Source organism: Convolutriloba macropyga, chromosome 4, assembly GCF_964194025.1.
Source record: "Convolutriloba macropyga chromosome 4, txConMacr16.3, whole genome shotgun sequence".
Classification (NCBI taxonomy): Eukaryota; Metazoa; Xenacoelomorpha; order Acoela; family Convolutidae; genus Convolutriloba; species Convolutriloba macropyga.
In genome coordinates, this window is record NC_134471.1 from 56290605 (window position 1) to 56315489 (window position 24885).

At 37.5% G+C, this 24885-nt stretch overlaps 3 protein-coding genes across 3 annotated transcripts in view; all 3 read left to right on the plus strand.

Moving 5' to 3' along the window:
• LOC142338539 (40-kDa huntingtin-associated protein-like) overlaps positions 1–24885 on the plus strand; it is a 238221-nt gene that overhangs the window by 158096 nt on the left and 55240 nt on the right. The gene's annotated exons all lie outside the window — the stretch shown is intronic.
• On the plus strand, positions 11353–12251 carry LOC142337777 (proteasome inhibitor PI31 subunit-like). Its single transcript, XM_075387286.1, has one exon. The coding sequence runs from the start codon at positions 11380–11382 to the stop codon at positions 12187–12189; it is 810 nt and encodes a 269-aa protein (XP_075243401.1). The 5' UTR covers positions 11353–11379; the 3' UTR covers positions 12190–12251.
• On the plus strand, positions 12282–24346 carry LOC142337776 (DNA replication licensing factor mcm2-like). Its single transcript, XM_075387285.1, has 4 exons — positions 12282–12541; positions 15265–15433; positions 18102–18286; positions 21561–24346. Exons 1-4 carry the CDS (start codon positions 12334–12336, stop codon positions 23723–23725), a joined length of 2727 nt encoding a protein of 908 aa, XP_075243400.1. The 5' UTR covers positions 12282–12333; the 3' UTR covers positions 23726–24346.

Consider the following 24885-nt stretch of genomic DNA (forward strand, 5'->3'; position numbering starts at 1 on the left):
GTTGACTTTAGCAATGTGTGTGGTGTGAACCGTCAAGAAGAACATTCTAGATTACATTGAGTATGCAAATTCTCTTCACAAGAAGTTACAATTCACTCTTGAGACACCAAGCGGTATTGGAGATCTGGCATTTCTAGATCTAAACATAAACGTAAACAAAGATAGGAAAATCAGCTGTCATTGGTATCAAAAATCCACCGATACCGGCATAATCCTAAATTTCCGTAGTTGTGCAACGCTACAACATAAGAAAAATGTGATTCATGGGACTGTGCATAGGATTTTATTGCGACCAGTGACTTGCAATCCTTTGATGTAGCTCTCAAGAAAAATCATGAGATTTGGACTGAACGTCACTATCCAACAGAGTGGTCCTCCAGTATTGTTAACGAGACATTGGATAACATAGTCACGAGGGAAAAGGTCACAGCAACCCCCCTCCCCCAAAATAAGACGACCAACATCACAAAAGAATTATAAGTCTCAACAATAAAGCGTCGAAACCTAGGTTTTTTTGTATAATACAGAGCAAAAATTACTGAAAATTTTGCAATTAGACTGAAAAAAATTGTGTGATATTCAAATTATTTTCACAACAAGAAAGCTAAGAACTGGCCTGCCCACCCTGAAATAATCGTTTGATAAGAATCTGAAAACCCATGTGGTATATAAAGTTACATGAAATGGATGCAGTTCCATCTATGTCGGCCAAACCAACCGACAAGTTACCACTAGAGTTTCGGAGCATCAAAAGATGGATTCCCCAGATGGACAACACCTCATTGAATGTTGTGGTACAACGCATAATATTGAATGGTACAAACGAGGCGGGGATGAAAAACTAATGACAATAGGAGCGATCTACATTAAAAATCTGAAACAGCAATTAAATACGCACGATGAGTATCGGGGGGCGGGAATGGACTTTGAAATATTAACTCAAACGCAAAAAATTGACTTTTGAATTTCAAAAGTTGTTGTGGTGCATATTAATCTTGTCAACCCCAACAAGTAAAAATAAAAACAGATAGATAGGAACGAAAGTAAAAATCCCTTTTCAGGAATAGAAAGCACTATACCCGGGATTTTCAAAAACTCCGGAATAAAAATTCAATTGATTTTAGTGTAATAGGTGTAAATAAAATGTTGTAAATGTGATTTTAACTGTAAATAGTTTCAAAATTTTCGATGTTATTTTAACTCATTTCTTAGAAATAGAGTCAAAGACAAGTTTTTATACTTTTTAAATGATTTCATTCATTTTTTTAACCTGACGATGAACGCAATGTTGGAAAACGTTTGTTTTATAATCAATTTTAGTTTTAGTTGACAATTACTTCTCTACATCTTTAGCAAGGCATTTGACAGTGTAAACAGAAACCTCTTTTGGCAAAAACATGCTATTTTGGGATCAGAGGCCATTTACTGCGAACTTTTTTTTAAACAAGTAAATTGAAAATATAACCAGGGGTTAAATATTACAAGTTTAAATTATATAAACTAGTCGTGCTTGTATTACTAATGCGCAATTCCCTAATTTGAACGTTGGAATTGTTTCTGATCCGATTCTAACACACTCTGGCGTACTCCAGGGAAACTAGTTTTCTCCCTTTCTCTTTTCTCTATTTAGCTCGGACCTATCGGCTGAATTAGGGAAAGCTCACTGCTCAATTCTTTTCTATTCTGACGATCTTGCTATCGGATCCTCTTTGATTGATAACGTAAAGAGAGCAATGGACGTATTAGCCCAATACTGCTATATTAATATTGTTTCTTTTTTTGGTATTACGAATTTTTCTGCGTTCAGAAATAGCCTTGCACATTGCTATTTAGTAGCATCGTCTCCCTCCTTGCTTTCTGCTTCTCCTATCGTGGAGCAGATCTTCTGACAATTTTGTTTGGAATAATTGTGAGAAACAGAAAGAAATAAGGTTCTGAAGCAAAATCAGTCTTGAAATGAATGCTAATATGCCAGGTTGTCCATTCTTTTCCAACTTCAAAAATTTGTTAATTGAAAATTTGAACAAGAGTGAAACCTCAACAAAGTTTAGTGAATCTTTTCTTGTTTGATATCATTTCATGTTTACCGATGAGTTTGCTCAAACTTATTTCAATGATGATCTTGTTGTTGCCTTTATCATTTTGACTTTTCCAATCGAACATTTCCCTTTAACCATTGGATTGAAATGTGGAACGAAATCAACTCTTGCCACTGATTGGAACGCATATACCGAACCCTATGTCCTGAATTATAATTCCTACAGTAGAACACTGTCTATAGTTTCGAAAGAACTCGAACGATGAATGTATGATCCGATCGAAAAGCAGTTCTCTGATCAATTAACAACCAGTCAACATGGATTTGTGAAAAAGCGATCCGTCTTGTCGAACATGCTCTGCTTCTTGAACGACGTTCAAGTTGCGTTGGAAGGACCCCAAATTCGGTGTATTCCTTATACACCGACTTCTCAAAAGCATTCGATAAGGTCCCGCATGCTGAATTGTTGATCAAAGTAAGGAGAATTGGAGTGGGCGGGTGTGTACTTAGTCTTCTCAAGGACTATTTATGTAACCGTAAACAGTTCGTAAGATGTGATGGTGTCAGGTCGGACCTTCTGTAGTGTATCAAGTGTTGTTCCGCAGGGGTCCATTTTGGGCCCCTTACTCTTCTGCATCTTCATAAATGATTTGCCAACTTCCTTGATATCCAGCACCCCATATCTGTATGCGAATGACGGAAAGTTCTTGTTTATTGACAAAAGTAACCAAGAAATTCAAAAAGAAGTTGACAGAATCTCACTTTGGGTATCCAGGAACAGAATGTCACTTGCCTCTGAAAAATGTTGTTATATAGCATTTAAGGGACAGTCCCTCAGCTCTACGATGAATAACACTACATTAGAGCAATCCACAAAGGTGACTGACTTGGGAGTGCAGCTTACAGGTTCCCTGAAAGCGGCAAAGCACCTCGAGTCTAGGCTTGCGAAAGCTAATCGAACTTTTAGTTTTCTGAAGAGAGATTTATCGAAGAATATGGAAACGAGAGTGAAAATTTGTGCTTACAAATCTGTAATTCTGCCCTTGATTACTTTTGCTTCAAGCACTTGGCACCCATTGCGTGGAAGTATGAGACCAATGGAATGCTTTCAAAAACAAAAACGTGCGTTAAAGTGGATAACGGGCCATAGGATTGCGTCGTACTTTGAAAACATGTTATCCCTAAGATTACTTCCGCTTCCTATGTTTTTGCAACTCAATGATTTACTTCTATTGTCTAAACTGTACCATGATAAAGAGAACGCACTTCCATTGATAGAAACCTATGAACACCAATATGGTAGAGTTAAAAGCAGGTTATTCAAAATTCCAAAACTGAGAACCGAGAAATTCAGAGAACTTTTACTTTCGAACTGCCAAAGTTGCCAACAATCTGCCTGAAGAGATAGACTTTTCCCAGCCTTTGGGACTCAAAAGACGTATTCTCTCATTCATGTGGGACCGTCTGATGTTGAACTTCAACGAAAGAGTAGCGTGTACATGGACCATTTTCTGTGATTGCTCCGATTGCAGAAAATAGTGGAATCAAGACCAAAATTTCTATGGGAGCAGTCCCCTCGGCTTGATGCCGAAAAGTAACAACAACAACAACAACATACCGGAGGTTGGCGACATTACACTTTTGTTTCATGTATCATTAATTCAGATAGTATAGCATACTTATATCTCACGCTCCCGTTAATCCATCTCAACAGTTTCTAATGAAGGTTTCGTTAACAAAGAGCTTGCATGTTGAAGCTCTGAACAATTTGAAGCAAATTAGTAACAAGGGAATAATTATAGCCCAATGAAGATGAGCTTTATTTTTATGAATTTTATTTTTTCATGGATAAAAAAATTTCAGATGCCTTTTTACGACGCTAATCCATATTTTTAAGGAGGACGAAACTGTTTCTGTGTTTCTTGAATACGATAAGCGGTATTGAATCATCACTTCTGCAATTAGGGTTGCTCAGTAACCGCAATTCATTCTTTAATTCTAATTTTGGGGGATCAAGGATGTCGAATGAATGATATGCACTGAGCTTGAAAACTTGCTCGCCGCTGTTGAAAAATAACTGTTAAACAATTCAGCTAGTTTATCACTTCTGTCTTGAAATTTTTTTGATTCCATGACTGGCGGTCATTTATCATTCTTGAGATTTTTTTGGTTACTTGAAAAAAAGAACTTCAGTCACTGGTAGCAAACAAAAACTGTTTCTGCTCAAATCTGTTTGTGCTTTGCGTTCTCTCGCGCCCCTATATTTTTTGTTGTTGTTGGGGATTTACAGTTTTCACTGAGGGGATTTTCGTCTCAGTCGTCGTCTTAGAAAATTGTCCTATTGTTTCTGCAGATCTGACAGTCACAGCATAGATGCCAGCTACAGATGTTATTTTTGTCGAATCGCTCGTTTACAAACTTCCACATGAAAATTAAAACTCGATTTTTAAGGCCTTTTTTCGTATTAAATTCAATGTATTTTTCTATTCGATTTGCCAGTCTGCATGTACAGAAAAAGAAATCATTTCTAGCCTTTTCAGTTCTGGTTTTCGGGAGCTTGAATAATTCATTTGTTCTCCCTTTTTCTGAATTTTGTTTCAGCATTGGTAAAAAGCTATCGTCTTCTGTCAATTTCGATAAAAGTAGAATGTCATTTAGTTGCATGAACATTGGTAGTGGTAGTATGTTAAGAAGTCTCAGTTGATTTGGATACGGCATGACTTTTTGTCCAAGGATCCATTTGACTACTTTCTTTTGAAATCTTTCAAGCTGTTGTAGCTCACCTCGGTTCGGATTTGTGCATGCAGAGCCATATAAGAGTACTGGCAAAATTAGTGACTTGAAGAGTCCGAGCTCGATCTCTTGTCTTACTTGAAGAGCTATGTTTCGTCGAAGTAGGTAGAGTACTTTGTTCGGTTTTTCAGTCGTTCTTCGATGTGTGTCTTCCACGTCAGGTCATGGGAAACATAGATGCCGAGATCTTTGATGACTTTGGATGACTCTAGTTTAGTGCCCATAAGCTCGTAATTTTGTGTTTGTCCTCTTATGCTCAGCTTTGCACATTTGTCCATGGCTAATTTCATTTTATTTTCGTTTACCCACTGTTCAATACCATTGAGATCGTTTTGAACTTGTCAAAACGTTTTCTTCACTGCGAGAATTTTTAGGTCATCCGCGAAGATAAATGGGTCAGAGAAAACTAACACATCAGGTAGGTCATTGATGAATATGCAAAACAGGAGTGGACCGAGAAGAGAAACTTGGGGTACCCCACATGTTACATCTAAAGTTTCCGATCTTGTGTTGTCTACCCGAACGAATTGTTTCCTATTGTCTAAGTAGTCAATGATAATTTCTAATAGGCAACCTCCCACTCCAATATTTGCAACTTTTTGTACAAGCTCAAAATGCGGCACTTTGTCGAAAGCTTTGGAGAAATCTGTGTAGAATGCTACAATTTCGGTGCTTGATTCGTTATCGAGTGCGTCGTGAACTGATTTCAAGAAGGATAGCATATTTGTATTTGAGCGTTTTTTAACAAATCCATGTTGGTGTTCTGTTAGGAATTTTTCGAAGTGAGCGTATAAAGCTGAACAAATGCATTTCTCAAAAACTTTACTGTCAATGTCTAAAAGAGAGACTGGTCGGTAATTTTCTACTTTCCGTCTGTCATCTTTTTTGTAGATTGGTGTCACAGCTGCAATTTTCCAGGAGTTTGGGATTTTTCTCAGTCGTTTTATCTGCTTGAAAAGTACATTTAAATTCTTAATTGTTTCGCGTGCTGTACGTTGGAAAAATGCAGGCGGTATGCCATTTGGGCCTCGCGACTTTGTGGCATCTAGCGAAAGAAGTATTTCGTAGATTGCTTTCTTTGAGATTTCTAAGTTTGTAATTTCAGGATTTCTCAATTTTACATCTTGTATACTGAAAGGAATTATGGGTGAGAACACTGAGTGAAAGAACTCGTTCATCATGTTGACTTGCTCTTGCATTTTTGTGCTCTGTTGATTTTCTTTGATTAGTAATTTTGGAAGGCTGGGTGATTTTTTCAGGCTTTTCAAGTGTTTGAAGATTGTACCGGTATTTCTTGCACGCATGATTTTCTCCTGATATTCAATCCTGTCCAGTTCCGATGATTCTATCAATTGGTTTTCAAGTTTAAGAACTTCTTGTTTTCGATAACTAGTGGGTTTTTCGGATAAGAGTCGTTTTTGGGTTTGTAGTCTCAGTCCACTAAGTCTGAGTGACTCCCGGCTCTACAATTTCATAACTTTTCCTCTATTTGTTCGGAATTTGTTTAGAAAATAAATTGTTGTTGGGGTCGCCAACGTGTGAGGAATTGTCTATTTTTTGTACACCTTAAGACAAGTCTTTCAATTGCCCAAAATTCCATTCAAACTATAGATTTTTACTCACATCAACATTTCCGAAGCAATAAGTCTCGAAGGGATTCTCAATGGTGTCCATATATTTTGTCGAAATTACATCTGCAAATAATGAATTATCTTGATGGAGCTTTCTTTAAAGTTTTTCCGCTAACTGATGAGTCAAGATCATTTGGGATGCAATCCAAAAAATGGAAAGGTATCACACATCTTCACATTCAGGACTATTGAGTCATTATCGCTAAGATCAAGATCAGGGAAGTTGATTTGATTATGTTGAAGCTGACAAATTACTTTATGTTGAAGTTAATTAGAAGGGAAGCAAATTTATTTTCATAATGAATTCTGTATTCCTGGTTCGCCATCTGTGTGTGGCATACTAAATTCAGCTGTTAACATTAGGTTTGCCATATACTCTGCCCCAGAAACTTGCAGAGCTTCTGAAAATCATCCTGCAATGATTGATATTGGCTACCCGTTGTTGGGTTGTAGTTTTGAGTTTGATGATGCTTAAATAACTATGAACTGAAACGGGAAGTTCTGTGACATTAATGTTTTTATTTTCATTCTTGATAGCAATTAGTACGCAACCATGGTCTAATAAAAATTTCACGGCTGCTCTGTCCGCTCATATTACAGTGAAATCAAAAAGAAATGACTGTATTTTTTTAAATCTTTTCTGAAACATTTCTCCATTGAAAGTAAGACATCAATTTGGCAGCTGTATGCACAACCGTCGTGGAGTCTTTTATATTCAAGTCGATAAGGCTTCTCATATTGTACAGTAATGCTTTAATTCATGTTAGTTTATTATCAGTTGCTGTGGATTGCTCAAAATTGGTGTTCTTTCGAAGTTTTAAACATGCAGTTGCAACGCTGAGCCTCAAATTGTATATCGGTATTTAGAAGAATTGTCACTGTCCTTGTTTTCTGCTTTTTTAAGTGTGTTTTGGAAAAATTGTGAGAAACACTTGCTTGATTGCACCTAAATTCCGCGTCTTTAAGATTGCTTAGGAAGCTAATGTTTTAAAATTTTCCCTGTTTCATACTTCAGATTGGTCTTTAGTGGCCTCGGTCTGAGATCGATCTATTGAGTAACGTTCCGGATTCTTATGAATTTGTCGGCCGACTTGATCCTGTTCTTGTTCGATGTTTAACCCTTCCAAACAGATTTCGTAGAAAAAAATGAAGTCATCATTATCTAAACCTTTGGGTTTCCTCTTTTTGCTTTCCGGTACAATGGACAGTACGACATTGTTTTCTCGTTTTCCTTTTTTTTCTTGATGTAGGGTTCCTTTCATTATCCTTTTTATTCTCTGTACAAAAAGGTGAGACCTTTTTTCACCTTGGCAGCTTTTATAACAATGAAACAATTCAAATGGTAGCCTTGGCTTTAACAATTTGTTCAATGGGGTCTTTCTTCTTGCACGTTGCTCGGTAAATTATATCTATAATTTTTTAAGGTTTTATAAATTGAATCATTCAAGGGTCTTCTTCGCATTATGTCGAAGTGAGTGCATTCCTGGTGGCTTTATTATCTTTTTCATGCTCTGATCTAAAAGGGGAGCATTTTTTATAATTCTGCAGTTTTTAATAAATTTAAAACCACTCATATTCAAATGGTAGCACTGCCTTTAATGTTTGATTCAATGGTGTTCTCTTCTTATACGTTGCTCGGTTAATTATATTAATGCTTGTATATGTTTTTATAAATTGAAGCTTAGAAAAGTCTTCCTTGCATTATGTTGAAGTGGAATTCTTCCGGAAATGACTTTGAAAACAAATTTGGTTTCTAAATGCTCTCGAAAACTTTAGTTTCTAATCCACTGGTTTCCAGTCAATTTCTGTAGTATACTTTTGTTGTGTAAATCGGTTTATTCTAAACTTTCGATCGTTCGACTCTTCAACTCACTGTTTTTAACTTAAAAGTTGGCAGTGTATTTCTTACATGATTTTGTTTGTTTGGTTTAATAAAGATGTTTGATTTCAGTGATGGCAAAGTTAGACTTGTAAAGAAATGTCTTGGATGTCAATTCAAATTTTTTCTTAATTTCATAATTTTTTCCCAGTTGTTCCTTCAGAACAACCTTTAGTGGCCTCGGTCTGGGATCAATCTCCTGTGCAACCTTCACGAGTCTTATTAATTTGTCGAATTGATCCTGTTCTCGTTCGATTTTTAACCCTTCAAACAGAACTGTTAAATAAAAAATGGTCTTCATTTACTCTCGATTTAGTTATCGTCTGTTTGTTTTCTGCTACACTGAAGAGAACGACTTTCTTTTCTCCTTTTTTCTGTTCCTTTTCTGTTAGTTTTGAGGTTTCCCTTATTATTTTTTGATGGCATACAAAAAGGGTTAATCTTACACTTTGCTTGGTTAATCATGTCAATGCTTGTATATCGGTATTTAGAAGAATTGTCACTGTCCTTGTTTTCTGCTTTTTTAAGTGTGTTTTGGAAAAATTGTGAGAAACACTTGCTTGATTGCACCTAAATTCCGCGTCTTTAAGATTGCTTAGGAAGCTAATGTTTTAAAATTTTCCCTGTTTCATACTTCAGATTGGTCTTTAGTGGCCTCGGTCTGAGATCGATCTATTGAGTAACGTTCCGGATTCTTATGAATTTGTCGGCCGACTTGATCCTGTTCTTGTTCGATGTTTAACCCTTCCAAACAGATTTCGTAGAAAAAAATGAAGTCATCATTATCTAAACCTTTGGGTTTCCTCTTTTTGCTTTCCGGTACAATGGACAGTACGACATTGTTTTCTCGTTTTCCTTTTTTTCTTGATGTAGGGTTCCTTTAGTTTCTAATCCACTGGTTTCCAGTCAATTTCTGTAGTATACTTTTGTTGTGTAAATCGGTTTATTCTAAACTTTCGATCGTTCGACTCTTCAACTCACTGTTTTTAACTTAAAAGTTGGCAGTGTATTTCTTACATGATTTTGTTTGTTTGGTTTAATAAAGATGTTTGATTTCAGTGATGGCAAAGTTAGACTTGTAAAGAAATGTCTTGGATGTCAATTCAAATTTTTTCTTAATTTCATAATTTTTTCCCAGTTGTTCCTTCAGAACAACCTTTAGTGGCCTCGGTCTGGGATCAATCTCCTGTGCAACCTTCACGAGTCTTATTAATTTGTCGAATTGATCCTGTTCTCGTTCGATTTTTAACCCTTCAAACATAATTTTTTCCCAGTTGTTCCTTCAGAACAACCTTTAGTGGCCTCGGTCTGGGATCAATCTCCTGTGCAACCTTCACGAGTCTTATTAATTTGTCGAATTGATCCTGTTCTCGTTCGATTTTTAACCCTTCAAACAGAACTGTTAAATAAAAAATGGTCTTCATTTACTCTCGATTTAGTTATCGTCTGTTTGTTTTCTGCTACACTGAAGAGAACGACTTTCTTTTCTCCTTTTTTCTGTTCCTTTTCTGTTAGTTTTGAGGTTTCCCTTATTATTTTTTGATGGCATACAAAAAGGGTTAATCTTACACTTTGCTTGGTTAATCATGTCAATGCTTGTATACATTTATCGTTCAAGGTTCTTCCCTGCATTATTTCGAGTGGGTTCCTCGCGGAAATGAATGTGAAGATAAGCTTTAGTTTCTAATCGCCCTCGAATTAATTTTGAATTAATTTATGTAGTTGAGTAAATCTTTTTATGCAAAACTTTTGACCGATTGACCTTACAAGTCACTGTTTCTAGATAAAATTTGGCAGTGGGCTTCTTTACATGACTCTTTTTCTTTGTTTTTTTAAATGAAATTGTTTGATCTCCGAGATTGCACAGTTAGTCTTGTAAGGGAATTCAGCTTCAGTGGCAAAGGTTTTCATGGACCAAATGTTTATATGCCAACCTGTCATTTTTCTGATGAAAGTTAATTAATTTAAATTAAATTAATTTGTTAATCAATTGAAAATGACTGAAAGCTCATCAAAGTTTTGTGATTCTTTTACTGGTTGATATGAATTCATTTTTCTTCCTGTTTCCGTAACTTTTTTCCTGTTCCTTCAGAACAATCTTTAGTGGCCTCGGTCTGGGATCGATCTCTTGATTAACTTTACCTGGTCTTAAGAAATTTTCGACTTAATCCTGTTCTAGTTCATTGTTTAACCCTTCCTAACAGAACTGGTTAAAAAAAGAGGTCGCCTCTCTCTCTCTCTCTTTGGGTGTATTCTTTTTGTTTTCTGGTACTTTGAAGAGCACGACCTGTTGTAGGGTACTTTTTGTTGTAGGGTTTCTTTCATATTTTTCATGCTCTGTACAAGAGGCGGAGCTTTTTTGCACTTGGGCAGTTTCTATAACTACTTTCCTATATAGTCAAATGGTAGCCTTGCCTTTTAAATTTGATTCATTGGGATCTCATATACGTTGCTCGGTTAATTATGTCAATGCTTGTATATGTTTTTATATTGAATCATTCAAGGGTCTTCTGGATCTATTCTGTTTTGCCCCCTCCAAAGCTTAGTGGGCTTATTTTTTTACGCCCCCAGGCGCACGTGCTGTTTTATATAGTGCTATATAACAACACGTGCTATATAACAACATACAATTTGTAAATTGGGGCGTAAAAACACTGGGGGGGGTAACAGAATAGATCCGGTCTTCTTTGCATATTAATCGAAGTGGAATTCTCGCGGAAATGAATTTGAAGATAATAGGCTTTGGTTTCTAATTGCCCTCGAAAGAATTTTGAATTAATTTTTGTAGTTTATAAGTCTTTTCAAAACCCCTTCAAGACCTATTGAGTTTTCTAGGCATTGTTTCTAACTAAAGAGTTATCAGTGGGTTTCTTTAATGATTCTGTATTTTTGGCTTTTTGCTCGAGTTCCGAGATTGTAAAGTTAGCCTTATAAAGTAATGCAGCTTACGTGGCAAAGTTAGTCATGGGACGAATGTTTATATGCCACTCTGTTATTTCTTTTCAAGTTTCAGATGTTTGTTAATTAAAAACTAGAAAATGACTGAAAGCTCATCAAAGTATAGTGAATCCTTTCCTGGTGGATATCAATTCATGTTTACCGATGAGTTTGTTCAAAGTTGTTCCAAAGACGATCTTGTTGTTGCTCTTTTCCATTTCTTCTCCGTAAACGCTGGACTGAAATGTGGAACGAAGTCGACTCTAGCTAGTGATTGGAATACAAATACCGAACCCTATGTCCTAAATTATGATTCCTACAATGGTGCAAGCATAGACTTCACATGCAAGGTACTGAAGGTTGGCGACGATACGCTTATGTTTCATGTATCATATCGGGAATCTGTGCAATCAGCAGAGGTCAAGATTTCGGACGTCGTGGAGGAAAATTGCTCGCCTGATTGCTTATTTAAGAATATGCATATTCTGAATGAGAGTTTTTCGCACCTTTTAAGTCGCTTGAAATCGACAACCTCAACTTCTGTCGGGACGAACACATCACAACAGCCTCAAAATAACCCGACATCAGACTACAGACCGGCGTTTTTACTGGGAGAGCGACCAATGCCACCAAGTGTTGGGAGCTATCCATTTGACTACGGTAGAGCCGACTTGAACCCCTCAATGCCACCTGGACCTGGAGGAATGATTTTTCCTATGCCTCAAAGGGACATTCATCCGTCCAATATTGGACCATACGGTCCGGAGCCTGGATGTTTACCTTATGGTGCTGTTCCGCCAAATGCCCGATTCGACCCATTCACTCCGGGTGCAGATCCAACTCGATTCGGCCCTGAACCAGATCACATGCGAATGCCGGGCACCCGCAATAATTTTGACAGATTCATTTAGTTAAATGACTCAGAATTCGAAAAATGTACTTAAACTGTTAATGAATTTATTTACCAAGAACTGTCGTTCGTTAACTCTTCATTATCTACTTTTCATTTCCTCTGAGTAATTTTATTTTCAGATTTGTTTGTTTGATTTTTCAAAATGGCCCGAGGAGACCCTAACGCCGAGAGAGACGATGTTGATGACGTGAGATCCACCAGGGGCGGAAGACGCAACGCGGCTCCAGCCACCAATGCAACCACAGGAGCATCGCGAGGTCCTGCCCCTGAAAATGGAGAACCAGATGTCCCATTTGAGGAAGAGGATTTGTTCGGTGATAATGACCTTCCTCCGGAGGACGAAGAAGAAGGCAAGTTTTAAACGTGTTTTCTAAAATGGGATGTGCAGATTATAAGAGCAGTGTCTCTTCGCCAAAGGCTTCATTTTGTAATGAATCGCCAGTTGAAATGTTGGGCCCCAATTACAATATGGGTTAGGCAACGAAAAAATGCTGTGAATAGTATCCAATTTGTCTTCCCTCTCAAGATTCTCTAGCGTATTTGTGAAGCTTGTACTATTAAAGTCGCTGATCAGTTCTCTAAGAGCCTTGCTATTCTCTAGGTATGCAATTCACCGAAACTGCTGAGGATACATATGCTGTTGTTGTGGTTTCGCGACTTCCGGCGTAAGGTTCTTAGTCCCAGTCATCAAGTTTTAGAATATTGTCCACCTATTTCTTCAGAGATGGCAATCGCAGAACAGTTGCCATGCGCAGACGTTCTTTTCGGAGTAACTTTCGTTGACGATGCGCCACATTTCTTGGATATGTCGAAGTTTGTCAACGTCGGTGCTCAATTTGGATGTCAGTTAAACTGAACTCAGTTTTTGGAGAGAAAACGGAATAAAAGAATTCACCTGCTCTTCGGTGTTCGTTGATTGCTTACTTTCATAGATCAGGAGTTTAGGTAAACCTTGAGACCTGTTTAAAAGTTGATTACATACGTGTTTCTTGAGCGCAGCAGGAAAATTGAGGGCGCCGCCGATTAATGTTGATAGGTTTTTGGGAATGAATTTTATTATGTTGTAACAATGTGAGCTGCCCTTTGGGGGTTGTAGAGCGCCAGGGCGGTGATTTCAGAGCTATCGGGTATCATTTTACCTGCAACACTAGTCAGACAGTGGAGAAGTTATTTTTTCAGAAACAAAGGTGTTTTTTACTGCTATCAGGCTGCCGCCTTGTTGGTTTTTGTCTTTTACAGTATCTCTATCACGTCGATAGACAGTGTAGTATTTGATGGAGCAGTTCCGATCTATTGATATTATGGTTTAGCTAGGTTTCGTAGCTTTTGATTATTGAGTAGCTAGATAGTAGGACCGCATTTGTAAAGTTCATTCTTCGCTCTACATTCACCAGGATCCTCTTGTTTAGCTGCAGGATGTTTAGGAATCCTAGTCACTGAACCGCGCCAGTGAGAGCTCATCCGATGTCGATGCATGGCTAACTCGCTTGAAAAGATAGCGAAACTTGATATCGCCAAGTTTATCTATCTTTTCAAGCGACTTAGCCATGCGTCAACATCGGATGAAATTGTCTCGTTCATTGTTTTTCACACAGGAGTTGCAGAGAAACATTGAATCAACTTCAAGCTCCTTTATTCCGTTTATGGCTACACTCGACAAGGCCATACATTCCGGCGTTAGGTAGATGTGAGTGTTGCAGGACAATAGTAAGATCTTTCACTCGCAGGAATGGTGTTCTTACAGGTTTAGCAATTTTTGACCACAACTTTAGATTTCTTTTCGACTTCAGGATGAATTCAAAATTTAAAGTAGTTCTGGTCAGTTACCAAGGAAATCAATCTTCAGGTACTTCACAACGCTTTTTTGTGTTTCGGCGTTTTCTGTTACCGTTTTTGCTTTTCAGGTTCAAATTCAAATTGAATCAATTTTAGTATTGATGTATTCACTGAAATTCGATTAGTTTGATTGGGCCACATAACTACGGCACTTCAGGCACTAAACTACGAGGTTAGAATAAGTTTTGATCCGATCCAAGGAAACGAATCACTAGGAAATTTCGAAACTAAACAACCACGTTTAGAACTGGTTTTTCACGACGAGGTTAGAAATAGTTTTGATCCGATCCAAGGAAACTAATCATTAGGACTTCACAATACTGAACAACCACGTTTAAAAGTGGCTTTGCACTTACTCACATTCTCTTGCTGGTTTCTTCGTCGCTATGTTTAGGAAGGATTCTGCCTTTTCTTGATTATCGCTTTGCGGTTACCGCCGTTCTCACTCACAATAGTCAGTCTTGATTTCCAGAAGAATCGAGGTGCAGCTTTCTATACTGCTTCAGGGTTTTTGGATTTTTGTTCTTTCTTCTTGACAGTAGGTGGTGGTGGTTGAAGATGCGGAGTACTGGGACACATGGTGCACCGCTTCTGACGCAGTAAGCAATTCCGACCACCCTTTTCAAAATCGCAATTTCAGAAACTAGTTGCGCTGCATTTAGGTGTGTTCGGGGGTCACATTTGGGGTTGTTCAAGGAGTTATTTATGACGTCGTGCCAGAGGATGATTTTTTTCCGAAGCGGGAAATTTTGCGATTGTTTTTACGATTTTCAACTTGTCTTTGGCGTTGGGTTGGAGGTTGAAACCAGACTTCGTTATCACCTGCTTCGACGGATGGAGTCGTTCCTTGATGTACCTTCACTTCTCTTCTCAAGAGAGTGATGTAGTGAACTTGCACCAATAATAGTTACCATCAGGAAAGGGCCACCACAGAGGATTGCCTCTTGTGATGCCCCAAGGACTTGGAATCATAACCATTGCAAGATATTGGCTACTGCGTTAATTTACCGTGAAGGGCAAGTTTTTACGCCACTCCCATTTTTGCCCCATGCCCTAGATTTTGCATCCCCCACTCAACTTCTTTTCATGTCCTTCCCCCTCTCAACTTCGAGCATTTTAGTTTTAGCAAAAGGCAGACCAAATGTAATTTTAACAGCTGCTTGCCTAGCCATTTAAAGAAGCATAGCGTCCCCCTCAGCAAAGAGTTATCCGAGTTATTGTTTCGACCATATTGTAGGCGAGGACCTGATCGGGGATCGTATGGAGGAGGACTACCAGGCGATTCCCGAGTTGGACACGTACGAGAGGGAGGGACTGGCAGATGACGACGAGGAATTGGGCATGAGTGAGCTGGACCCGGCTGCCAGGGCTGCTGCCGAGAGGGAGATGCGGAAACGAGATCGAAAGTTAGTTTCATCTTCTTTTGCTTGAATACTCTTCTTTTAGAGTATTTGCAATATGGTTGAAGGTACATGGTGCTAACAACTTATTTCTAGCGTAATTTGCAAATCTTGAATACAATATGTCTGAGTGTTATTATTGATTAACAAGTTCTTAATTTCTTTTAATCAATGTTAATAGCCGCTTTTAGCTGTTTTTTCGATTTTTTGGGTCGGATTTTTTTCTAAATGGTTTTCCCAATCCATTCATAGTTCATTTTAGGCCTAGTTTTTTTTTGTTTGAACCGAATTTCCATTTCTCGTTAGTGGTTTTTTGTTCACATGCGGCATTTTGACATCGATTTTCTGTTTTTTTTTTAAATTTGATCTGAGTTTTGTTGGAAATGGATTTCCCAATTCACTCAGTCCGTTTTAGGTCTAGTTTTTAAGTCAATGAAAATTCTTTGAATTGTTTGTCAGGACTTGTCCTGCTATGCTTTTTACGACTCGAAGAGGAGTATTGGAGAGTATTTGAAGCGGGAAATGAAACGTAAAAAAATTTGGAGTGATTTTGTTGCTGAACAAAATGAAGAGTGGAGCGAAAAGAGAGTGGTTTTTTGTTCCTTTCGCTGTTTTCGAGAGAGCGAGAAATTGAGGTGTGAAGAAAAATTCTGTAAGCGAACAAAAGTTTTTGTTCACGTGCGGCCTTTTGAAGCAGTTTTTTTTTCATTTTTTTGGTTCAGATGTGTGGCTATGATTTTGTTTTAGTTTAAGGTTGCTTTTGGTTGTGGTTGGAAGTTTTGCTGGACATTCATATGAATTTTATGCTATTTTGGAGGTTTTTCACGTTTTTTTTTGCTGATTTTCGAGCTAATTTTTGCGTTTTTTTACGATTGTTTTGTTTTAATGGCTCAAATGAGTATTGAAAACACCCCCTTCTCAAATTTTAGATAACATTAAGTTACAGTTTTGTGGATATGAATCATTTTTTGCTGAGACATTTGACAAAAAAATGGCAAAAATTGAAACTATTTTAATTTTTTTGATGTTTTTCGTTTTTTTAATAGCCGTGAAGCGGCTATTATTGGGGACATCGTGGTTTTTTTTAATTCGTCGTCTCCATCGATGATTGTTACGACCTGACTTCTTGGAATTGACTTCTTGGAATTGAATTTTTCACTAACTTCTATTGCTTTGCAGTTAAATTTTGTGTGCGTGACGCCATTTCTGCTTTTAGGCCAATTGCGTTACTTACCTCACTCAAAAAAATGACTGAACTCACTTATGGAACTTTAAATTTTATGAACATTTTAGTTAAAGTTCAATAGTGTGCATCTAAGTAGTGCCAAACTTATACGCCCTAATTCTTGAGTATTAGTCTTGAGTTTTTGATTTCGAATATCAATTTTGAAAAAGCTCTCTGAGCACTTTTTCCTTATAGACCGAATGTGTCATGAAATTGACAGTCCGAATCTATCCCTAGTGGTCTATTAAAGGACTGGTGGTCGATCTATCTCTTATTTGTTTGGTTGTTTCAGTTCATGGAAGGCCACAAGCGTCTATCGCGGCTATTTTCCGGCAATCTGCCGGCTCTGTTTTTCTGTTTTTAGACAAGTTTCTTAGCCTTTTTTGAGTTGCCTGTCGTTTGCGAGCATCTGGACACCCTATTGGCTGAAAGGAATTTTTTCGATTTTTATGCTTTTGTAATATTAAAGAATTTTCCCGTTTCCAGTTTTATAGTGCAGGTTGTTTGTAAGAGCCTTTTTCACAATTTGGCATCAAGTATCTTTAAAAATTCACATAGGTGGTTTTAGTAGTTGTTTTTGATGAAGTAGTTTTAGCAGAGATAGTTGTTTCGGGATCTCAATTTATGACAAAGTTTGATCAGATTTTTTAAAATCATTTTCTAACAGATTTGTTTTTTCTTGTTTTTTACTTTTTTGTTTTCTGGTTTTGTTTAGAGATAATCATAAATTAGTGGAGGCACGTTTTGTCTGATGAGCAGTTGGATGGCGTTGAAATGGATTTCCATTTCCACTTCGAGTCGTTTCCGGAATTCTTCCGGCTATGTTTTTTAATTTGCTTTACCTTTTGATCACGTTTTTCTTTTACATAAGTCACGATTTTCACGTTTGACTTCTGACTTATTTCACTCACGGTTTGAACTGAACGGATTTTACATTCTTTCGCTAATTGAATTACGCAATGTGGTGAATACTGTCAAAGTCAAAAGAGCAAAATCTAAAGAGACGGTATAAACCGATAAAGCCCGGTCATTAAGTCATTGAGAATTGGGTTATCATAGTTCGTTCGAGTATAGATTCGCGGTAGTCTCTGAAGACAACAATAATAGCCCAGAATGAACTAAATTTTTGTGTATAATGAAACTACGTGCGTTTATTAACGTAAACGCGAGAATCTTACGGGAGATTGTCTCCGGTGATGTCCTAAAGACTTGAAATCATAACTATTACAAGATATTTTCGGCGCAAACAGTAACATCAGATTTGATGCGATTTTATAGAAATTTGTAATGTTTAATGTCGACGGGTCTTGAGTTGAGAGATTACAGAAACAAATGGAGATAACATTTACCTATTTCGTTGCAGTGTTGGAACGATAATTCCTGTTATGGTTTTTATTGACAGCTTTTTGAAAATGAAACTGCCAGTGGGTATTGAGCTTTGTTTGTTAGGGAGATGGCAGAGAAGGGCAAGCGTAGGACTGGTCTGGATTTGGCTTTTGACTCAGATGAGGAGGATGAAGAAGAGGCAGAGGCGGATGTTCCCTTGAGACGCAGGAGGAGAGCAGAGATGGCTGCCGAGGGAGAAATCGACGATGAGATGTTTGAGAGCATCGAGAATCTAGAGGACACCAAAGGTGCGTTTGGAGATAGTTTATCTTTTGCGTTGAATGTTTTGCTGATGCTTTGAATAAACCTAAAGTTAGTTGATTTTCTTGGATATTTTCAACAATCGGCCCCTCTTTGATACCTAGAAGAGAATTGCCTCCCCATCTAAACTATACTCAATGTTATTAATAGCCGCGAAGCTATAGCGGCTATTATTGGGGACATCGTGGTTTTTTTATAATCTAAAGAATTTGAATTGTATTGGGGCGTCGTCTTTTTTTAAATATCCGTTCACACATTTTCATGATTTTTGAAGTCAAATTGGAGTAGTGATTTTGCTCACGCCGAAACAGGAAGTGGAGCGAAAAAGCGAGTGGTTTTGTGGCGCAAAATTTTTCACTCTAATTTTAAAGTAGTGAGAAAACTGGTTTTGAACAAAAATTCGCTTTCTCGCTAGTGATTTTTTGTTCACATACGGCGATTTCATTTTGATTTTTACTGTTTCGATTTTTTGGACCGATTTTTTTCTAAATGGTTTTCCCAATCCATTCAGCATTCATAGTTCATTCTAGGCCTAGTTTTTTGTTTTAATCAAATTTCTCTTTCTCGCTAATGGTTTTTTGTTCCCACGTGACATTTTGACATTGATTTTCAGTTTGTTCAAAAAAAACTATCCTGTTATGTTTTTTAATTCGTCGTCTCCGTCGATGATATTCTTGCGACCTGACTTCTTGGAATTTACTTTTTCAGTTTCAGTGATTTCTACTGCTTTGCAGTTAAAATTTGTGTGCGTGACGTCATTTTTTCTGCTTTCAGGTCAATTGCGTGACTTACCTCACTCGAAAAAATGCCTTCTGAACTTGCCTAATGAATTTTTTATGAACATTTCCTAGTTAAAGGTCAATAGTGTGCATCTAAGTAGTGCCAAACGTATATGCCCTATTTCTTGAGTATTGGAGTCTTGAGTTTTTGATTTCGAATATTAGTTTTGAAAAAGCTCCATTGGAGTTTTTTTCATAGAGCGTATCTGATTGGTCAATAAACTGCTCACTTGAATGTTTTCAAGAGCTGCTTCGCCTGCAGCTCCAAGAGCTCTTCGTGATAGGGGAGGAGATTGTTAAAAAGATCCATTTTCTCTAATATTTTGACAAAAATTTTGGTGTGTGCTGACAATGTATCTGTGCGTTGCAATTTCTATAAACTTTTGAAACTGAGTTTTTTTGCATTGGTATCTCCAAATTATAGCTGAACCCCAATTCTGAGAACTTATATGAATCGGAATAATTTTCAGCCTCTGCTATTGTGCAAGAAAAACTTGACGAATTGAAAGACTGATCTATATCCATACAATTTTGTGACAGTAATTATTAATAGCCGCCCTCATCTTCTCAGCCGGCTATTATAGCGCTCCTTTTTTACAATTCAAAGAATTTGAATTGTATTGGGGCGCTGTGTTTTTTTTAAAGATGTGTTCACACATTTTTCAATGACTTCGATCTTTAAAAACGGGATAAACAGGTAAAGCTCAGAGGGCATTAAGTTTCTTTAGAGGACCATAGTTGGCATTAGAATTCTTTCAAGTGCTTATAGTGGTGCAGCTGCTGGGATAGCCTTAATTTAGTGTTAAAAGGTCATTTTTAGGAAATTTTGGGCTTAAAATGGTGCAATTTTTCATGTTAAGATTTTTTGATTTTTTTTATTTGATTAGTCTTAGGTTGAAGTTTTTGAAAGTTGATGAAGGCCTTTTGTGAGACAAATTTACTTGTTATGACCATTTTATGAGCTATATGTTTTGGTACTACAAATGCATACACGCAAAATGATACTAATTTTTGCAATTTTTTTCAAGTTTTTTTTGAAAATTTTTGTCTTTTTTGAGCTTTTCCAGCTTCAGGGGCCAGGAAATCTCCTTTGAGGTTTGATAATAGAGCAGTGCATGGTTTCTAGTATTAATGGATTGGTTTTATCTTTTTAACGTCTCGAATATCAGCATTTGATAAAATCTGCAATTTTAATAAAGGTTTCCCTAAGTGTTTGTCAATTTTTGATATTTGTCCATTCTCAAGTGCCAGAAAACCTATTCATGGTCTGATAAAAAGTTACTGCATGGTTGTTGGTTTCAATGAGTTTGTTATCAAGAATTTATTTTTTCGTATTTTAGAAATTTTTTGATAAAATTTGCGATTTTTTTTTCAAGGTTTTTCAAAACAATTGTCTTATATTCAGTTTTTCTTATCTCAATAGCCAGCTAACCTCATCCAGGGTTTAATAATATGTTATTAGATAGCTGCTAGGGGGCAATTGAATGGTTTTCAACATTTTACTAGAACAAATTTCTTTTTTGAAATTTGAGATTTTTTCTAAAAATTATTGCCTATCGATCTTTGAACCAATAAATTTTTTAATGGGCCGAGGAATTTTTTCAGGTCATGCAGATTTAATACTGGACCGATTTTAAAAACAAAATGGTCTTGAACATATTTTTGAAACATGTTTTTTAAAGGGATGAAATTTTGCTTGATGAAAAAGGAAAAAAGCTTCAAGATTTTTAGTAATGAGTATATTTTTGTTTAGTTTGTTTGATTGTTTTTGTTTCTCAATTTTTTGAGATGATTTTGTTTGTGTTTTGGCAGGCTTTGTTCATTGATCTGCTGGTCAGGTAAAGTACTTTTCAGTTTTTCATTCAATTATTTGAATTGTATTTCAGGACTTGTCCTGCTATGTTTTTTACTTCGTCGAACTTTTTTTCGCTTTACCCATTTTGCCGCTTTTTTCGACATTTTGCGTAAAATCTTTTTGACTTCTCTATGCTAGTTTCACTCTTCTGTCATTCTGCTCAAAGTCCTTTTAAACAGCAGCTGCTCAGCAAAGCAATTCAAAATGAAGAGAGTCAGTATAAAAAAATCAAAGTCAGAAATGGAAACGGGATAAACCCATAAAGCCCATTTTTAGATGCCCGGTACTTGAACTTTGTTCTCATAAGTTTTAGTTACTATCTATAATGCTTATTGGTATTGGTACTAGACCCTGTAGCCTCTCACTGAGAGACAGGAGTATGTTCAATTACGAAATGACATCAATATAAATCGCGCTTAAAAATGTTTTTATACAAAAATCAATTTTTGTTGATATTTTCTTTTCTTTCAATCCCAATAGAGTTATGGGAATCAACGGCGGCTATTTTCCGGCAATCTGCCGGTTATGTTTCGAAAAAAAGCTATGTTAGATACTTGCCAGCAAGTTAAGTCTAAATTCTGAATGTTGGGCACCTGCTATGAGGAAATTATTTTTTAAATATTGCAGGTCATTCAACCAAGGAGTGGGTGACGATGCGCGCAAACAGACTTGAGATTAAAAATCGATTCAAGAACTTCCTCCGAACCGCGATGAACGCCAAGGGAAAATTGGTATTCAAAGAAATCATTCGCCAAATGGTCAACAACAATTTACAAAGCTTGCCCGTTTCCTACTCGCTTATTGGAGCTCGTGAACAAGCGCTAGCCCTTTTCTTGCCTGAAGCCCCTCGGGAGGTTTTGGAGATCTTTAATGAGGCAGCAAAGGAAATAATTTTAGTGATGTACCCCGAGTACAATAAGATCCATGAGCAGATTTTTGTAAGGATCACTGGCCTGCCGCTGAACGAAGACTTGAGATCTCTTCGACAGTTGCACTTGAATCAGCTTGTGCGAACGCAGGGTGTTGTTACAAGTGCTTCTGGCATTCTGCCTCAGTTGAATTTGGTCAAATATAATTGCGTGAAATGTCATTACGTCATCGGACCCTTCTTTCAGAAACAGGACGAGGATACAAAACCCAATAATTGCCCCGAATGTCAGAGTCGAGGTCCGTTTGAGATCAACGTCGAAGAAACCATTTATAGGAATTATCAGAAAATCACAATTCAGGAGAGTCCTGGGAAGGTTGCAGCTGGACGTCTTCCAAGGTCGAAAGATGTGGTTCTTCTTGCTGATCTATGTGATACATGCAAGCCGGGTGATGAGATTGATCTGACTGGTATCTACCATAACAGTTACGACAGTTCTTTGAATAACTCGCACGGTTTTCCTATTTTCGGAACTGTGATTGAAGCGAATTATATTGAGAAGCAAGACGAGAAGTCAAACTTCGCTCGTTTGACAGATGAAGATATCGCTCAAGTTATTGCCCTTTCAAAAGATCCTCAAATTGGTGAGAGAATCTTCGAATCAATTGCTCCGTCCATTTATGGTCACATGGACATCAAACGAGGCATTGCCTTGGCTCTATTCGGAGGACAGCCAAAGAATCCGGGTGAAAAACACAGGCTTCGAGGTGACATTAACATTCTAATCTGCGGAGATCCGGGAACAGCCAAGTCGCAATTTTTGAAGTATGTCGAAAAGACAGCCCATCGCGCCGTGTTCACTACTGGGCAGGGTGCATCCGCTGTCGGTTTAACTGCCTATGTCCAGCGAAGTCCGGTTACTAAGGAGTGGACATTAGAAGCTGGGGCCTTGGTGCTTGCTGATAAGGGAACGTGTCTTATTGATGAGTTTGATAAAATGAACGATGCCGACAGGACATCAATCCACGAAGCAATGGAACAACAAAGTATCTCACTTGCTAAAGCTGGAATCGTGACGTCACTGCAAGCCAGGTGCTCAATCATTGCAGCTGCGAATCCGATTGGTGGGCGATATGACCCGACTTTGACATTTGCTGACAATGTTGACCTCTCGGAACCTATTCTGTCTCGATTTGATGTCCTCTGTATTGTGCGCGATCAGGTCGACCCTGTAAACGACGAACTTCTGGCATCGTTTGTGATCAGCTCCCATGTAAAGCATCACCCGAATGCGGGTGAAAATGAAATGCAAATTGAGCTTCCAAGACCTTCGACTGTCCGACAAGTTCCTCAGGATTTGTTGAAGAAATACATACAATATGCCAGAGAACGAGTGCACCCCAAGTTGACCACCGCTGATCAGGATAAGCTGGCCAAAATGTACGCCGACTTGAGACGAGAGTCGACAGTCACAGGAAGTATCCCAATCACGGTCCGTCATATTGAAAGTGTTATTCGACTCTCGGAAGCACATGCTAAGATGCACCTCCGCGACTACGTCAGCAGTGACGATGTCAACATGGCCATCCGAATCATGCTTGAAAGTTTCATCGAGACTCAAAAGTACAGCATTATGAAGAGTATGAGGAAGAGTTTTAACAGATACTTGAACTATAAAAAGGATAACAACGAGGTCTTGCTGTTCCTACTCAAAGCTCTGGTCATGGAACATGTTGCGTACCAGAGAAATCGTCTGGGCGAAGACGCTGACATTGAGACTGTACAGATTCCAGAGAAAGATTTAGTCGATCGAGCTCAGAGGCTGAACATCAGAGACCTGAACTCATTTTATGGCAGTGAAATCTTCAGGTCAAATAGATTTGTTCACGACCAGGATAAGAAGCTGATCATTCAAGCATTCTAACAGCTCAACAATTGAATCATTTGGTAATCTCCGCGATAGTCATATAATCCGTCCTATTTTTTCTCGCTCTGAAAACTACTGAATTTGCTATTTTTCTGGCCTTTTTAGTTCCTGCACATTCTATTTGGAAATTTTGAGCTGTTTTCAATCTGTATTGCTATTTGAGTGCGGCTTGAAATTGTGAGACTTTAAATCAAATTTCTTCTATTCTACTTTCTCTGGAAACAGTAATCCATAAATAGTTAAGTAAAGTAAAATATGTCAGGACTACCTAATGTTGAAAATTGAAGTGATTATGCAACATGTCGCCGTGATGACTTTGAATGCCAATTTTAAGTGAACTTTAAACCATTTTTCAATGATAATTTGGTATTATTTAATATGAAATGAATTGTTTTTGTCTTGCTTGAGCTTTTGTAAACTTGACTCTCTTGAAACGTGATTGAAATAATGTGATCCATCTTTGCCCGATGGATTTTTTAAGTGCCTTCTTCAAACAAGTGCAATTTAAGCTGTCAAAATTGTTAATCGTCCACGTTGTGCTACGATGAGCACGTTATTTATTGTGGTTATAACAGTGTTTGATGCGCCATCTTTTTTAATTAACTTATTTATTAACAACTTTTTTTAGTAGTACACAAGATTTGAGTCATAACGGACAAAAACGTCCGTTATAAACATTTTTTAAGAAAATATCCGCTCCTTTTGGTTGAACATTCCGGGGATGGTTACTTGCTTTTAAAGTTATCTGAGACCGCTTCAGAGTTTTGAAACAGTTAAATCTAATGGTGCACTTATTAGTCTATTTACTACCCAAAATCACATCTACCAAAGGTTTAGTTTAATCTGAAATTGGTCTCATATTGAGAAGCTCATTATATAACTTAGAAAAACTCTAGATACGGAGAAAAATATTAAATCTAATTGATAGGAGGCATGTAAAAGCATGCAACCAATGAATGCTAGAAAAATCACTGAATCAAGAAAACCTGATACCCCTCTTCTGCTTTATCTATCTTGTTGCCGGTAGCCTTAAATGCTAGCTGGCTCAACAATTTTGGGCGAAAAATGTACAAACTGAGATGGATACTCATCTACATTTTTGACTTAATTGTAATCACAATAAAGAGATAATCAAAAATAGATATTTGAGTTTAAAG